The sequence below is a fragment of the Lethenteron reissneri genome, chromosome 54 (assembly GCF_015708825.2).
Source record: "Lethenteron reissneri isolate LAM-NWPU_2019-01 chromosome 54, ASM1570882v1, whole genome shotgun sequence".
Classification (NCBI taxonomy): domain Eukaryota; kingdom Metazoa; phylum Chordata; class Hyperoartia; order Petromyzontiformes; family Petromyzontidae; genus Lethenteron; species Lethenteron reissneri.
The window spans coordinates 8,238,003-8,255,955 of record NC_083832.1 but is presented as its reverse complement, the minus strand read 5'-3'; the positions used below and the strand labels follow the sequence as shown (position 1 = coordinate 8,255,955).

General features: G+C 44.9%; 1 protein-coding gene across 2 annotated transcripts in view; it reads left to right on the top strand.

Annotated features, from left to right (window-relative positions):
* Positions 1 to 973: 973 nt before the first annotated feature.
* Positions 974 to 17,953, top strand: part of LOC133356430 (E3 ubiquitin-protein ligase PDZRN3-like) — a 78,087-nt gene continuing 61,107 nt past the window's right edge. The window contains exon 1 of one of the 2 annotated variants that reach the window (XM_061573957.1): positions 974 to 1,545. In XM_061573957.1, coding sequence (XP_061429941.1) covers positions 1,477 to 1,545 — 69 coding nt within the window. In that variant the 5' untranslated portion in view covers positions 974 to 1,476. The remainder of the gene's footprint in view (positions 1,546 to 17,953) is intronic. The other variant, XM_061573956.1, reaches the window with a different exon arrangement.

Here is a 17,953-nt window from a genome sequence, read left to right as displayed (position 1 = left end):
CGAAGCTTCCACTCCGTGCTTCTTGCTGCTTCCAGCAACAAGGAGAAGCTTCCACGCCGTGCTTCTTGCTTCCAGCAACAAGGCGAAGCTTCCACTCCGTGCTTCTTGCTTCCATCAACAAGGCGAAGCTTCCACTCCGTGCTTCTTGCTTCCATCAACAAGGGGATTCTCTTCCACTCAGTGCTTCTTGCTTCCAGCAACAAGGCGAAGCTTCCACGACGTGCTTCTTGCTTCCAGGGGGGGGGGGCATCTCCTCTCGACGCCGGCTCCTTGCGCCCCGCAACGCAGCCTCGCTGTAATTAGTGCATATTCATCTATCACAGCTGCCAATTTACAGAATCCCCATGGCAGGAATCATGAATAGTCAATGAGGGCCCCTCATCGCTATGCTTGAGGCGGAGTCTATATTTATATGGTTTTTTTTTAAAGCGAGCGTCGGCATGAAAAACCCGCATCGGCGTCTTGACGGCGTGAAATCTGGGGGCGGGTGCGTGCCGCGTGCCCTCCCCACGCGCGCGTGCGTGCTTACGTGCGCGCGTGAGTGTGTGCCGTGTGTGCGTGTGCCGTGTGTGTGTGCCGTGTGCGTGTGTGTGTGCCGTGTGTGTGTGCCGCGTGTGTGTGCCGTGTGTGTGTGCCGCGTGCCCTTCCCACGTGCGCGTGCGTGCTTACCTGCGCGCGTGAGTGTGTGCCGTGTGTGCGTGTGTGCCGTGTGTGTTTGCCGTGTGTGTGTGTGTACCGCGTGCCCTCCCCACGTGCGCGTGCGTGCTTACGTGCGCGCGTGAGTGTGTGCCGTGTGTGCCGTGAGTGTGTGTGTGCCGTGTGTGTCTGCCGTGCGTGCGTGTGCCGTGTGTGTCTGCCGTGTGTGTGTGTGCCGCGTGCCCTCCCCACGTGCGCGCGTGAGTGTGTGCCGTGTGTGTGTCTGCTGTGTGTGTGTGTGTGCCGTGTGTGCGCATGCCGTGTGTGTGTCGCGTGCCCTCCCCACGCGCGCGTGCGTGCCGCGTGCCCTTCCCACGCGCGCGCGTGCGTGCGCGCGCCACGCAGCCGCATCCTCAGGCGGCAGGGCGGACGAGAGAAGAGGGCGGGTGGTGGTGGGGGGGGGGGTGCTGCGAGGTAATGGTGAAGGACAGCGATTGGAAGAAGGCAACCTGCTGCTGAGCCCAGGCTCTGCCCTTCTGACGATCAAGTGCGCGGGAATTCGTCCGAAAGCGCCGCTGTGACTGCGGCAAGGAACATTGTTGTCGGCGGGCGACGAGGCAACCCTATTTATTTATTTATTTACCTCCCCCCCCCCCTCCCGCCACCAAAGAAAAGACAAAAAAAAAATCTCGCTAACCCGTTGAAAAAAAATATTGATATATTTCATTCGAATTTTCTTAGATGTGGAAATATACCTTTTCGTTGCTGCTGTTAATGTCGTGCCTATAGCCCTGCGCGAAGGGTCTCTATCTAACTGTGCCACTTCAACTGAGACCAAACATGGGATGCAATCTCTGCGGTTCACAGAAGCAGGATGAAAACTATAATTTGCTGTATGAAGTTTGCAAGGTAAGGCAATGCACTCCGTACATATTTTGCATTCCTCTCGTTGGCATGCGGCTGTTACATTTGCCAGCCGTATTTATCACGTGTCTTGCATGCGTGTTTGCTTGCATTCGTATATTTCCTTTCGTCTCAAAGCGATCGCTGGTTTCCAAATGCATTCTCTGTCACCGTGGAATTATCTGATATTTCCATGACACAGGAGCATCGCGTTGCTAAGGGATTCGTATTCAAAAATATATTTAAAAAAATTCAGCGTCGTTGCTTAGCAATGTGTGCATCTCACTCGGCACTTGAAAACGAAGAGAATTGAAACGGCTGTATGCAATAGGTTTTGTTGTCAGCAGATTGGGTTTGGTTTCCTACGATGACCTTGATATGCTTTTCAGATCGGGTTGCACTCTGCATTACAAGACAAACAATTGCACGAAGGAAGTTTAATTGCAGGATAACACCGACGCTTTAATCTTTTACAAGGTGATCTGTAAAATGAACACTTTTTTCACGCAGCGGAAATTTTCCTTTATTTAACAACCACTCAGTAAATGTTACGTAGAATAATTGTATGTAAATTTAAGCATACACTTCAGTATCGACACACACACATTGTAGTGGGATCTAAGAAAATACAGAATAAGCCCAAGGGTAATGCATGAATCATATAATAGTCATGTGAAAAATAGAATTACTGAATGAAAAAAAGGAATCTTGAAATTGAACACAATGGTTGTCTTTCTTTGTGGATAATTGCACAAAAATAACAATTTACCAACAATGCCTAATTAAAACACCGATTAGGACATTGGGTCATTGTCGCGGGTAAAATACACAGTTAATCACTCGAGGTAATGTTTTCCTCTTCGAAAAATCAGTTAAGACGAGACAGAGGCAATTTAGGGGCCTACAATTGGATCTATAAATTCGAAATTCCCTGCAGAAGCCAAAAATTAATTTTATTTTCTACATTGATTTTCTAGCTGTGAAGAAAGAATGGTGCGGAGCAATTGCAGTCCCTTGTAGAACATGTCCTTGTAGAAGCTGTACAAGCACTTACACACTCAGTACGTGCATCCCACGAACCAAATCATTCATTAATCGCATATTATATATCCTGCCCAGCAATATACTGTTCAATGACTCGCACAGGGATGGTAAAAATGATGCTCTGATCGTTCAGTGGACAGGAGCGCTCACGATTTACTGCTTTAATGCCACGGTGTAAATTGCTGATTCGCAGTTTTCTACGTGCCTTGGCCGCACACTTATTTTTGTTCGTCGGGTATCAGAAGGTGCAACGCTTAATGTGCCATCTTAATCAAACACTGCATACTTACACGAGCATCAACAACTATTTGTGACCATGAGACACAAAGCAGCATTGCAATCTCTACAAATAGAAGACGTATAATCCCAGCACTCAACCGAAAATAAAATCTAGCCAAGGCGGCATGCTGCCTCCCGAAATTTCAGCAAAGTGTGTCTATGTTGTGTGTGTCTCTCTCTGTGTTGTCTCTCTCTGCTTGTGTGTCTGTCTGTGTGTTTCCGTGTCTGTGTTTTGTCGCTATCAAATTTAGTTCTACCTGATGACGATTGCTTGTGTTGCAATCGAAACGTCGTATTCTATTATTTTATTTATTTTCTTTCTACCTGACTTTACCGAAAGAACCAAAGAATAATTCCTGCAGTCACGAAAGCTTCAAATCAAATGTGAAGTCTATTTTTAAAAGTAAATACGCCAATAAATGGGGGGAGGGGTATAAATAAATAACATGTTGGTGAACAAGCAGCAAATTGCATTTTTGTATTATTAAAGTGCAGTGCTACTATACTTTCCTTGTTTATTAAAACAATATATTTAACACTTGAGGTCACATAATTGCCACAGACACTGATACAGGTCCTTTCATAAAAGGGCAACAGTTCAGTTTCTCAGCTGCCAGCTTTAATAATCCCAAAAAATATATCTCATACATAATATATAAACAGCTCGCAAAAAAATGTGAGTGATTTTAATCTCAAAATTGAGCCAAATGTTCAATCAACTGGCGTGCTTTAATTAATCAGGTGTGAGTCCGCTGAGACTCATTATATCTTTTTCCAGGGAGATCCAGGTCTCCAGTTGGCCGTTGTTGAGTGTTTAAAATTCAACTGGGCTTCATTTGCAACATTGCACTTTAGGCGATAGCAGACACACGCACACGTTGACCCACTGTTTGCAAATGCCGTTGATGGAAGTCACCAATTCCTCACGGTTTTTTCTTCTTGTTGCCAGAACGGCAGATGTCGTCGGTGGTAAACATAGAGGGAATTGGAAACAAGGCAGCCGACAGGGTTGAAATGGGTTCATCGCTCGCAGACAACCTCTTGCAGCAGCACAGCGTAGGGTGGGAGGGGAGGTTGGAAACGTGGAGGAGGACCACTGAGAGGCTTCGTTTGAAGCAGCCCTCCACGGGAGTAGGCGGGGGCGAGCTAAAATTAGCGTCGCGCACCTCTGCACGCCGCAAAAATCATCCCTTCGTTGCAAGGCATTGCTTCGATGTGCATTGTCGCATTACGGAGAAAGCCATTTATGTTAATCTGTCTGTACATATCTTCCTATGGGAAACACCATCTGTTTGACCCCCCCCCCCCCCCCTAGAATCGTACCGTAGTTGCGTGACCAATTTGGAGAGGCACACCTGGGAGAGGTGGGTTGTGCCTGCTCTCCGAAATCGAGGCGCATGTCTCCCCAGTGGTCTTATTGGAGATGGCAGTCTATTGTCCTCGCGAGCTTTGCCAAGACTACCCCGGCCAGCCAGCTGCTACGTGTACAGGACAGGTTGCTGCTCTGGGATTGATTCTGGAGAGCATACGGAGGAATGTGAAGGATTACACGAACGGGCACTGAAACGGTATTGGCCACTGGCACAATTTTCACTGCTTGTCCGTGACCGAGCCACTTGGAATTGTCGGGTCGAGACGAAATGAAGCTGCACATTTAGCCTGCGTGACAAAAACAAAACTGCAGGCTATGCACGATTGTCCTTTGTCATGTATACACCAGCAAGCGTTGGCTAACATATCCTATGAGAAACACCCAGGGTGCCAAACGCTAATGTGGATTTTCTTGAGTCATTTTTTTTTTATCCCTGAATTGCATCAATGCGTGATAGCAAGGTCACAGTGTGGTAGCTTTCATGAGAAAATAAATTAACTGCAGTATGTTTGAAAGACACAGTTGATTTTGGAGGGGAAGGGAGGGGAAAACCCAACGTGATACATTGGAATCATGTCTACAACACAAACAGTGCACTGCCCATGGTGGACATGAGTAGCATTTGCCAATCCAGGTGGTACTGACAAACCCCCGAGACTCGTGGGCTATTGCGAGCAGAAACGAAACTATACACACCTCGGTGTAGATTGATTTGTGGGCACAGTGCACATTATAATGTTGTTCTTGCCACAGAGGTTAAAGCAGAATATTAATAAACGGTCCGCTGGAATAATGGATCAATCGGTGTGATGCACAGCCTTCGACACCGTTAACTAAATTGGTAATGGAGCATGGCACTCTTCATTCCACTGTCATTTTGACATTCAATCGAGCCACAACAAAAATCAGCCCTGTGGTGGGAATTCGTGCCCAGAAGACGCGCGGGTTTCTTAAAATTCCAAACATTTCTTACGTGAAAAATGAAAGGGAGACTTTGCTATTTTTCAATTAGACTTTGATTGTTTTTTTTGTGTGTACAAATAATTAGTGTCTTGTGTGTGAAGCAGCTTGGTTATTCCTCCAGAGAGGACTTCTTCAGTTAAATGATAAACAGGCGTGGTTTATACTTGCCCAGGATATGAAGTGTATTGTGCATCGAAATTATAAACACAAGCAAAACATCACATGTATACACAGAAGACGTGGCCATCTGTGTATTTTTGGGGTAGTAATTATTCTTTGTGTAGTTTGTGAGAAAATAATGTAATAATTGGACTTACCCATTTCATTTTGAGTTATTTTAAAATCGCAATCCATTGAAGCGTGAAAGCCAGGTTTGCACACGTCACACATGTCAGTTTTAGTATAAATAACATGTCCATGATTGGCTCCAGAAACTACAAATATCACGTACATTTGCAAGCTCCAAATTCAGATATGTAATTTTTCTATATACAAACTAATCATCTTACAATTTCTAATACAATATCGTTTTGTAAATAATAATAATTACATATGCATTCTATTATTTTAAACATTATTCCTTGCTGTCCTTGAGTGGATTTGTTTTATTACCATAATCTCGTCTCTCAATAAACACATATTTTTTAAACCTGGAATAAAATATCGTCCAGTAATATTAGTTATGGGTACTTCAATTACAATGTTATTTGCATGCGACTCAAAGTGTATGTACACAGGTGAATTAATATATTCAACAATTCAAGATGCACACACTCAGCCTGGCCGAGCAGACTTCTGCTTGGGATTTGAGATTACACAAACGAAGCCCTGTCCAATGCACATAACTCATGTAGAATAAATAAATTAAATAAGCAAATTATATGCCTCCGAACAATATTTGTCTGTTTCCGTAAAAACATTTTTTTTTACACATTCCATCAGCCACGAACATTCCGGGAGTGTGTTTATTCAGCATCATTGGCTTAAGCAAGCTTGCCGTTGAGACGATGAATTGTCAAAGCCAGCCCAGTGTGTTCTTGCATTCAACAACAAAAAAACTGCCAGATGGGTGAACTGCCAGATGTTTACATGCAATGACTTTCTCCGTTAGATAACGGTCCGAGTTCGACGTGAAACTGGATTCTACGTATCACAAAATGATCATGAACATGTACAATAGGGGAACTCTCACTAAAAAAAGAGACTTTGAGCACGAGGTCAAAAGTTCGAAGCGATAAAACTGGGCGGATTGAGAGATCGTGCAGTGGCGAGCGCATGGTGTCCCCAGTTCAACTCTCAATCATGGTTAATGTGTTCATGCATACGTTGTGTATACATGTTGTGGGAGCCGTGGCACAGAGATAACTCGAGTTTGATTCCCGCTCACGGCCAACATCAGCGACGGTTATCTGAACCGTTCCTGGGCCACCCCTGGGTGTGAGTCAGCACCAATAGAGAGAGAATAAGGCAACTGAGCATGGTGCTGACCACCCACCCCCTCGTGTGCTGTGCCGGCCTTCGTAGGTGCTCGCTAACAGCACTTGCCCCAACAGTCTGTACAGGCTACACGGGGGACCTATGTCTTCATTGTATTTATTGTATTTACGTTAAACGCATTTTGCACCGTATCGGAGGTGCTGGAAATCTGAACGATCTCCGAGCCCTCTGAGCTTCACTCAGCCTGCCCTAGCAGGGCAGTGCAGCATGACCAAACAACCCCCAAGACCACAGCGTTCAGAAAGACCATAATACAGAAATCGGTTGATAAATGGATATAAATTAATATTATTATAAAAGAGCGTGACTGTAATTGACCTATGCAATATATCGATTTATTATTATTCTTTACTTTTAAGTAACAATCAAGAGCAGGACAATCAAAATGATCATTGTTCGAAATGAGTGTAGTCAGTTTGCTCATGTGGACTCACCCGCCCCTCCTGGACATCTCTGAAAAAGAGCTTCATAGCTCGTCGGATTCCTCCAGCATGAAGATTCCTCCAGTGTGAAGATTCCTCCAGATTGAAGATTCCTCCAGATTGAAGATTCCTCCAGTTTGAAGATTCCTCCAGATTGAAGATTCCTCCAGATTGAAGATTCCTCCAGTTTGAAGATTCCTCCAGATTGAAGATTCCTCCAGTTTGAAGATTCCTCCAGTGTGAAGATTCCTCCAGATTGAAGATTCCTCCAGATTGAAGATTCCTCCAGTTTGAAGATTCCTCCAGTGTGAAGATTCCTCCAGTTTGAAGATTTCTCCAGTGTGAAGATTCCTCCAGTGTGAAGATTCCTCCAGTTTGAAGATTCCTCCAGCATGAAGATTCCTCCAGTGTGAAGATTCCTCCAGTGTGAAAATTCCTCCAGCATGAAGATTCCTCCAGTTTGAAGATTCCTCCAGTTTGAAGATTCCTCCAGTGTGAAGATTCCTCCAGTTTGAAGATTCCTCCAGCATGAAGATTCCTCCAGTGTGAAGATTCATCCAGTGTGAAAATTCCTCCAGCATGAAGATTCCTCCAGTTTGAAGATTCCTCCAGTTTGAAGATTCCTCCAGTTTGAAGATTCCTCCAGTGTGAAGATTCCTCCAGTTTGAAGATTCCTCCAGTTTGAAGATTTCTCTAGGATGAAGATTCCTCCAGTTTGAAGATTCCTCCAGTGTGAAGATTCCTCCAGTTTGAAGATTCCTCCAGTGTGAAGATTCCTCCAGTTTGAAGATTCCTCCAGTGTGAAGATTCCTCCAGCATGAAGATTCCTCCAGTTTGAAGATTCCTCCAGTTTGAAGATTCCTCCAGTTTGAAGATTTCTCTAGGATGAAGATTCCTCCAGTTTGAAGATTTCTCTAGGATGAAGATTCCTCCATACTGGAGGACTATTCAAACACATTTTTGATTTCCATTCTGAAATGCGTCGACTAGAATAGGCTAAGCGTGGAGAGAGAAATGTTTGGTTTGTATCGAGTGTTTGCCCAGGGAGCACAGACAGCCTAGTCTATTGACGGCATTACGATGGCGAGACTCACAGGGGCTCAAACCCGATGTCAAAAAAAACCGATGGGAATGACAGTGACCTGAGTGTGACCCTCTCTTAGCACGGGTCACCCACCTGTTACTAAGGAGAGAGATTTTGCGCGGATTTCTCTCGTGCGAGCTTCCCATGAAAGTGTAACGGTTGGGTGCTTTTAGACTCACTACTAACTGCCCCGGGGCTTAATATATTCGTACGCACACATGCGGTTAGCACACTGGACTTGCATTCCAGAGGTGCGCTTGTTTGATTTGATCTTCTGCCATGGCAGTTCAAAATATTGAGAATGTTTTTTTTTTTAAATCCCCATACCTCTGTCCATCCAACAGTTTATAAAAACGATGACACCACAGCTGGTGGCTTGTTGTGGGGTAAAATGTGGGCACTCCCAACCCATTTCGGATGCCACGGTGACGAAATGTTAACTACCTGACCTTGCATACAGGAGGTTGTGGGTTCGAACCCGACGCATGTATAATTGGAGTTTACAAGTCCTCCCCGTGTCCGCGTGGATTTTCTCCGGATCCTTCGGTTTTTCCCTCCACGTTTAAAAACATGCGTTCAGAGTATTTGGCTGTGAAACATTTGCACGTGACAAGCCACTTGGTTGAGCTATCATTTGTGGCCAGGTCACTTCTGAAAGAAGAGATACGTTGCTCAGTGGGCCTTACCCTGGTAAAATAAACATCGTTTAGTTAGTTTATTGCAAGATGTCTGGCCATAATGAAGGAGTAGGCCAAATACAGGACCACCTAGAGGGGGGACTCTCTCGATCTCGCTGTCGTGGAGGCTCTTCCACCAGCAGGGGTTCTGAGTAAGAAATTGCAGGCCTGCACCTATACCTTTGTATCGAGGAAAGCCGGGGCTGGGTCAAGATTTGTTCATGGAGATCCCTGGCTGTGGATGTTTGTCCGCTAGATTTGTCGGGGAATATTTTGGTCGTATTTTGATTGCACAGGGGTGCCGTGGTGGCGAGATGTTAATTGCCTCGCCTGGTACACAGGAGGTCGTGGGTTCGATCCCGACCCTGACGCCTGCTGTATATTTGGAGTGTGCATGTTTTCCCTGTGGTTGCGTGGATTTTTCTCCCGGGTCCTCCGTTTTTTTCTCTACACACATTTAGAATCAACGTGCATTCAGAGCATTTGGCTGCTGTACATTTCCACATGATAATAAGCCACTTCGTTGAGCCTTCAATCGTGGCCAGGTTGCTTCTGAACAAGAGCTACATAGCTCATTGGGCTTTTAACTGGTGAAATAAAAATAGTAAAAAAAGATGTAAAAACGTTTCAATTTGTTTAAATAAGCGTATTTATATATTGCAGTGGAGACACGTTGCAGTGGTTTGTTGTACAGTACTCTAGCCGTGGCCACAGCTAACATGAGCGGTCAGTCTGTGAGAGCACGGTGAGAGGAACCCTCATGGCCAATATGGGTACTGGGATTGGCACAGGTCTGCACAGTATTGTGTTCATTTAGCAATGATTCCATGCAATGTTCTATCCAATCTTCAGTTACGTACATGATGTTTTTTACACGTGCGCAGCATTCAAACATGTCCTGGTTTTGTCGACGTAAAAACAAGTCACATTTTTTGCAACGTGCTACATTCTCCGCAGGACTTACAACATCGTTTTTGATTCTGAGTGTTGAAGCGTCAAAACATTTTGCGTGTCTATTTGTGAATTATTATTTATTAATGGAACCCGATTAAAAAGTAATGCTTCAGCGCAGACACACTTACATTAAGGGTTACTTACAGTCAGTCTGATCTCTGTCAGATGTAAATCAACGATGAATGTGAATAGAACCCTAAGGAAGTGGATATCCATAATAGGGTTTCCCCTTTTTTCTGGCAACAAAACAGGTGTTAAGATGTTAAAACACCAAACTGAAACCTTTTACAAGGAATCACGTCTGCATTAATGCTTGTGGTCAGAATGCAAACAAAAACACACTCTGATAATATATGCATTGTCTTTGAAACTGATTGGTCCACACCAGAGACAGCTTTCTTTTGAGCCTCGTCTCAAACGGTGTTAGACCAAAGGACGCCAAAAGGCTTTTTGGCCAGCCTAGACCAATCAGTTTCAAGGACAATGCATATATTATCAGAGCGTGTTTTTTATTTGCATTCTGACCACAAGTATTGTGGTTAATGCAGACATGATTCCTTGTAAAAGATTTCAGTTTGGTGTTTTAACATCTTAACACCTGTTTTGTTGCCAGACAAAAATGGGAAAACCTATTCTCATAGTTTGATATTGGCAAAGGAGATCCTATGATGGATACCCAGAATAAATGTTGTTCTGGGTTAGATCGCGTAAATAGAAATGTGTCGTTAACCCACCACCACCTGACACAGCCAATTGGTCAGGTTCGTCACGTAAACTAAACGGGACGATTAGTCACTAGCTCAGTACACCAGTGTGTTGGAGACAAAAACCCACAACTTTCACAATTTGAGTACATCGTTTCGCCGGTGACTACAACCAGCTTCATCAGGCAATTTGCCAGATTTGCGAGAAAAAGTCTTCCTGCTTCTGGTGTTAGAGTAGCGGTGTTGTGATCACTGTGAGCCTATCAGCTGCGAAGGTCAGAGGGGGGTGAATGTAATCCTATACCTTTTTGGTTTTTTCGATAAAGTCACGTAGTAGGGAAGTAATAAAATAATAAAAATAAAACATAATAAAACAATTCTCACGACGTTTCGGCCACAACGCAAGCAGCCGTCCTCAGGTGAAGAACATGTCTGTCGATAAGACAGTATCCTATACATTACGTATATATATGCATGAAGAGGATATCATTATTGTATGGAAGCTTACATTGTCCATGAAGCTGGTTGAGACTACGGTGTAGCACTGTGCATGTATCCTGTTTACATTGGCTATTCATCACACGTAACATAGTCAAGCTTTCACTGCCTAGCAAAGCCTCAAATGATCCCCGTATCCTATGATCGATGACCCCAAATACCCCCAAATCACGTCACATCCCGCAAGCCAAGCAAGGTTTTGAGCCTGGACAATAGTCAGCTGTGACTTGTAAATAAACAAGCAGGTACCAGCCATCGCGATACCAAGCAAATGGTGTAATCATTCACACGCACTAACGTTGTGAAACGAAGCCCAATGCACAATCGGTTCAGCAATGAGCTTGTATAGAGCGCAGTCAAAGGCGGATTTCTCCCCCCCCCCCTCCCCCCCCCCCCAAATATATGGACAAAAGAATCAAACTAAAACATCAGACCAATTCACGCGCGTCCCGTCAGCGAAACGAGACCGTGGCTGTGTGTTTGTTCAAACGGGAGTGCTGGGCATGAGGGTGAAGAAGCATTGTTGCTGAACATCTTCCACCAGTGCAGATACGCGCTGCCGCTGTACCTGTCACCGCAGCTCTACAAGAGTTGCTGCTGCTGCCGCTGCTGCTGAAGCCACTTCTTCCCCACCGCCCCCCCATTAGAATGCGTAAGCCACCGCTCTACGCCGAATGGGGAGCAAGGGGGTGGGGAGCTGTTGATGCGACTCCTTCCCAGTGGGCCGTGCCGCAAGGCTCGTGTGCATTAGCGCTAAGACGCATCGCTTCGTCCCAGTTCGCGGCGGAATTTGCTGGGGGTATGGGGAGAAAATCAGGCCGCGGCTCTGAGCGGCTGGATAATATACTCTTAGTTCTTTCGGTAAAGTCACGTAGGTAAAAAATGAAAAAAAAATTAAAAAAAATAGAACAATAAAAATCACGACGCTTCGGAGGCAACACAAGCTTCCGTCTTCAGGTGAAACCGTCACAGCAAAATATCTGTACCTCTGTACCTTTGCTGTGACGGTTTCACCTGAAGACGGAAGCTTGTGTTGCCTCCGAAACGTCGTGATTTTTAAATCCTTTATATTAAGTTCGCTTGCTTGCTTAGGACCGTGCAAATCTTTTGGTCGTTTTTTAACCCACTTCCCGTGATCCAATCGAGCTGACATTTGCCACACAGACTCGTTGTGCGTGACAATTAATTAAAATTCCAAGATTTTACACTGTTTAGGACGAAAATATTATATTTAATTACCAATTGCTTAATGGTGCAATGCAATCATCTGACCCATAGGTGGCAGCCATCTCAAGCCAGAGGACGAGAGGACTCTAGCCGCCACGCATATAAAGGATTTATAGTGAAAAACTTTGTTTTTATTGGTTATACATATTATTGTTTTATTTTTATTAATTTTTATTTCATTTTTTACCTACGTCACTTTACCGAAAGAACTAAGAGTATGAATCCTTGCAGTCACGAAAGCTTCAAATCTAGAATCGGCTGGATAATGACGAACGAGGTCTCGCGTGACGCCGTTGCCGCGTTCGTTTTGACGATCGCCCCTAATTCGAGCGCCGCATTCAAAACGAGCGGCGGTCGTCGAATGGAAATATTTTAACGAATGCCCGCGGTAAAATGTTATTTATTTGTCCGTGGTGCTCGAGTTAACAATTAACAATGTAACGACGTTGAAATGCGCGCACCGGAAATGGTACCGAAGAGATCTTTTGATTATTTTTTTATTGTTTAATTTTTTATTATTTTATTACTTCCCTTCTACGTGAGTTTACCGAAAGAACCAAGAAGATGAATCCCTGCAGTCACGAAAGCTTTAAATCGAAATAAAATATCTTTTGATTGTTCTTTTTTTACATTTGAATGCTCTGCCTAATGAATTGTGAGCTTGCAATAAATATTGCACTTTAGAGCAGTGCGTGTAAGCATTAATCATTCTCTGAAACTTAATACCAATAGTGCAGCAGTCAGCACAAACCCAGAAGTGCAATCTTGCAGCTTTCAAAGCAGCATGAACGGAGTAACAATGAACCCAAATTTGTAATCATTCATCAAAGGAAAGAACAGGCTTTGTCAATAAATATTCAGATTTTCAAGACTGTCCCAATTTAAGAAGCATAATTTCTAAATCATTTAATTCCTGTTCATTTCCCCCATCAGTACCATATAAAGCATGAGATTTGGCAATATTACATATTGATAATAATTTCACGAATTGAACATTTATGCTCATTTGAGAATTTTTTTTCTGCTCGTAATTTTAAAAAATTCAAACATTCCCACTGTTACAGTGCTGCAGAAACTTACGATAACACAACCACGTTGCAGCGCAATATTTCCTGCATTTATAATTCCAATGTTTCTCATAATGCAGTAATCTGCAACATTTACAATATTGATACGTGTAGGTCTCCGATGCATTCTATTTAATAGCTTAAGTTGTTGTGTTCGTTTAAATAAACAATGCACAAAGACACATCCAAATATCCACAATTTGACCAAACAGTCTGATGGGACAATTTCCATCAGCCGGCACCTTTTGTTCACTCACTGTGCCGGGTGTTCTATTCAGGCCGAGTAAACCTAAAGGCCGCACAGGACAGCTTCTGATGACACCTGCCACTGGCGTGTGACGCGGCTCGAAATGCAACTCGTGTTCAGTTTCATTTCATTTTCATTTATTAGGTATAACTCTGTGAGCCATGCGGCTCTTGACTCGGGTGAAACCACAACAACAACAAAAACATCAACAAGAAACATCTTAAAGTGACGACACGCAACAGAAAAATCCTGGAAAAAACAGCAAAGTCTTCCAGAAAAATCCACCGTATTTCAACGCTGTGTGCAAAAATCGCAGTAGGATGCAAGTCAAACAATAACAACCATAAGACAATGTAGATTAAAGTTATCAGGCCGACTCTGTACTACAACAAACTAACATGGCTAAACCAAAACGTTTTCAAAATCACCAAAATAAAGCTATAAAAACAATGTAACAGTGATAATTGGTTTTTTACCCTTCTATCTGGCAACAAAACTGACACCTTTTAACAAGGAGTCATGTTTGCATAGATCGAAATACCTGCAGTCATAATACAAACATAATGTGCACTGTCCTTGAAGTTGATTGGTCCACACCCGAGACAGCTTTCCTTAGAGCCTAGTCTCACATAGGTTGGACCAGATGACGCCAAAAGGCCTTTTGGCGTCATCTGTTTGTATTATGACTGCAGGTATTGCGGTCTATGCAAACATGACTCCTTGTCAAAAGATGTTAGTTTTGTTGCCAGATAGAAGGGTAAAAAAACAATTATCATATTTTTACTGGCAAATGAGGTTCCCATGGTGAATGTAACAGTGATCATAGGAACTGTGATTCAAATGTAACAATACACGTTGTACATAACATGGACGGGTTTTCAGCCTTTCCACACTGCGCATCAATCCGCATGGACAAGGGAGCAAGGCACTTGATAATTCGGGCGGCAGTGAGAGTGGCGTCAACATAAGAAGCACGTGCCGAATGCCTCCACTGCGAGACGGCGAGGACAACACGGATTACAGAACGCATCCAGCAGGTTGAAGGCGTCACACTTGGCAGGCAGGGACGAAGGGCAATGGTCAAACATTATTTACCGAGTGGCAGCCAAGCAATGTGACGTGTCCGAGAGGAAGACCAGGATCGTGAGAGGCGTAGGTATGTACGTTGAACTTCTTTCGCGCCGTACGTAGCCTACCGTGCTAATCGGAGGTGCGGGGGTAAGGACAGCAAACCAAACACAAAAATCAGTTCTTAAGAATTTTTTTTCGATCGAGATTTAAAAGTGGCACAGCTTCAGTTGCGTCCTAATATCGGGAGGAAGAGCGTTCCAGACGGCCGCAGAAGGCGCATCTAAAAGCGATGCGCGATGCGGTGACCACCGCCTTTGTTTGATGTCTCAGCCAATAGCCGCTGCTGCTGCTGCTGCGAGGACGAACGGAGTTCGTGTGATGATGGTTTATGCTCCTTGACGAAGCGACGGCTTGGGTGTAGGAGCCCCCCCCCCCTTTAGCCAGCAGTGGATTGACCATGGCCTCAATGACAGCTCCGCTACCTATCAATAATCGACGCCTCGTGGCCCGTGAGGAGGTTTGCCCAGGGATGTCAGCAGTGTTTCTGGGTGTCACCTTCTCGCACCATGAATCACGCTGCTCCCCCCCAGCAACCCCCACCAACCCCTCTGAATCGCCACACAATTACAGCGGGGCTTTATTTATTGGCTCGGCAGTGAAGCCCTGCTGCTGCAGCTTCCACATCACAGCCACTACCCCCCCCCCACCCCCGTAGCTTCCTGGACGGCACCAGTCAACTGTACCGTCGTCGCAAGGGGCCGAATGGGTGCAAGGACGCCTCTCCGCGTTTTTTTTTATTTTTACGACCGTGTAATTAAGCCGTGATGGAATAAGGAGCACGTATCCCCCTGCTAGAAGACCCCAGCGGCGAACAACGCCTTACGGATACGAATTACGCAGCGGCAGAATTAAATTCTTACAAGGATTCCGCAGAAGCTCCTTCACGATTCCTGCAGAATTGCACGGTGGTTTATTCCAAGGACCAAAATAGAATTTTCGAAGGTCGCTTCGTTTTTTTTTATTTTGGTTTGTCCTGCGATGTACGGTTCCATGCAGTGTATTGCCCCAGGATCATTTTTGTTTTTCCCTCCGCCACACTAATTACGGCATTTACACTCGCTGGATATGTTTTTTTTTTATCTACAACAGAGATCGTGTGACATCACCACGTGTATATGCAGCAGCAACTGGATTTTGTTTTGGCAGCCATCGCTCATCTAAAGCATCGCTATGGAATTGTTTACACTCGTGATTACAGTTCTATTGATTGGTGTGTATATTAACAATCTGCTATAAGCATCATTCTAGGGTTGTGTTAGATATCGGCCATACTTGATCTTTCATTTGTTCTCAAGAAAAATGCAAATGAGTGCCCAATTACCATGTGGAGAGCTTCCGTTGTTATTCCCTTGTACGCGTGGAATTTTCTTCAGACACTCGGCTTTCCCGTCGCACTAATGCGGTGCCAATAACGTGGCCAAACGTCTCAAACGACGACCTTATGTGAAAAAAAAACTGGCTTGAGACTCAGGCTTTTCTCGGTAAATTAATACTGTAATGTCTCTTTATATATCCTCTATATAAATAAATGTCTCCCTGACACTGGGGTCTGCCAAGGGCATTTAACACGACTCGAACCACAACCTTTTGCCACCCAATACGCGGCTTCAAATCCCATTTGCTTCCACATTGATTGGTGGCGATGTGGAATTGGCATCAGCCGAGTGATTTATATATTTATATAAAACACACACGCACACAAACCCACATAGATTGCGCCTGAGTCAGCCCAAAGTGAGCTCTCCAAAAGCCTGGACAATTGTCCATCACTGCTGGTGTCAATCAGCATTCATTTAACACAGTGCCTCTTCAGATTCAAGGTGTTCGTGGAATACAGAGATCATTGGGAATCCCGTTCCAGAGGATCGGAGCAGCGTAGGAAAACCGGTGCCTTTCCTTGCAGGCATTGATTCAGGTGCCACGGTGGTGAGATGTTAACTACCTTGCCTGTTGTGCAGGAGGTCGAGCGTCCGATCCAAACCCTCGGGCCTGTATATTTGGCGTTTGCATGTTCTCCCCGTGGTTGTGTGGATTTTTTTCTATGGGTTCTTCGGTTTTGCTCTCCACATTTAGAATTTTTGTGCGTTTATAGTATTTGGCTGCTATCAATTTCCACGTGACAAGCCACTTCGTTGAGCTATCAATTGTGGCCAGGTCGCTTCTAAACAAAGAGCTATATTCGCTCAGTGGGCTATACCTGGTAAAATTAAACAATTTAGTTCATACTCTTTACGTCTTTCGGTAAAGTTGAGTTTAGTTTTAGTTAAATTTGGTGGCTGGAGGGGGCGACACGGCTTTGATCAAACCCGGACAGGGGGCATTGCTATGGACAGGTGGCTTTGCTATGGAGAGGGGGCATTGCTATGCAGAGGAGGCATTGCTATGAACAGGTGGCATTGCTATGGACAGGGGGCATTGCTATGGACAAGGGGCATTGGTATGAACAAGGGGCATTGCTATAGAGAGGGGGCATTGCTATGAACAGGGGGAATTGCTTTGGACAGGAGGCATTGCTATGGACAAGGGGCATTGCTATGGAGAGGGAGCATTGCTATGAACATGGGGCATTGCTATGGAGAGGGGGCATTGCTTTGGAGAGGGGGCATTGCTATGAACAGGGGGCATTGCTATGGACAGGGGGCATTGCTATGGAGAGGGGGCATTGCTATGAACAGGGGGCATTGCTATGAACAGGGGGCATTGCTATGAACAGGGGGCATTGCTATGAACAGGGGGAATTGCTATGGAGAGGTGGCATTGCTATGGAAAGGGGCATTGCTATGGAGAGGGGGCATTGCTATGAACAGGGGGAATTGCTATGGAGAGGAGGCATTGCTATGGAAAGGGGCATTGCTATGGAGAGGGGGCATTCCTGTGCACAGTTGAATGGGGAGCCCAGGAGAATCGGCTTCAGAACTAGGGAGACGCGTTCCATGTAACGAGTGAGAGAGGAGTGAGGGGACAAACCGAACCAATCGGTAACGTGCAGAGTTGAGAGACTGACGATTTAGGCAATCGAGAGTGCAGATTCCAAGAACACAGGATGAGATGTTACTATCCTTTGTGCAAGCACTTCCAAGAGTTCACGAACAGTGAGCCTGGTGAAATTTGTGGAGCGCATCGTCAGTAGTATACCTTTGGTTCCTAGGGTGTTTCGGCCTTTCACACTATACACCCTCCCCAAAGGCGGCCAGCGACAGGGTGATCAATCCTACGCTTGCGTCCCATTCCCAATTAGTCATAGGAGT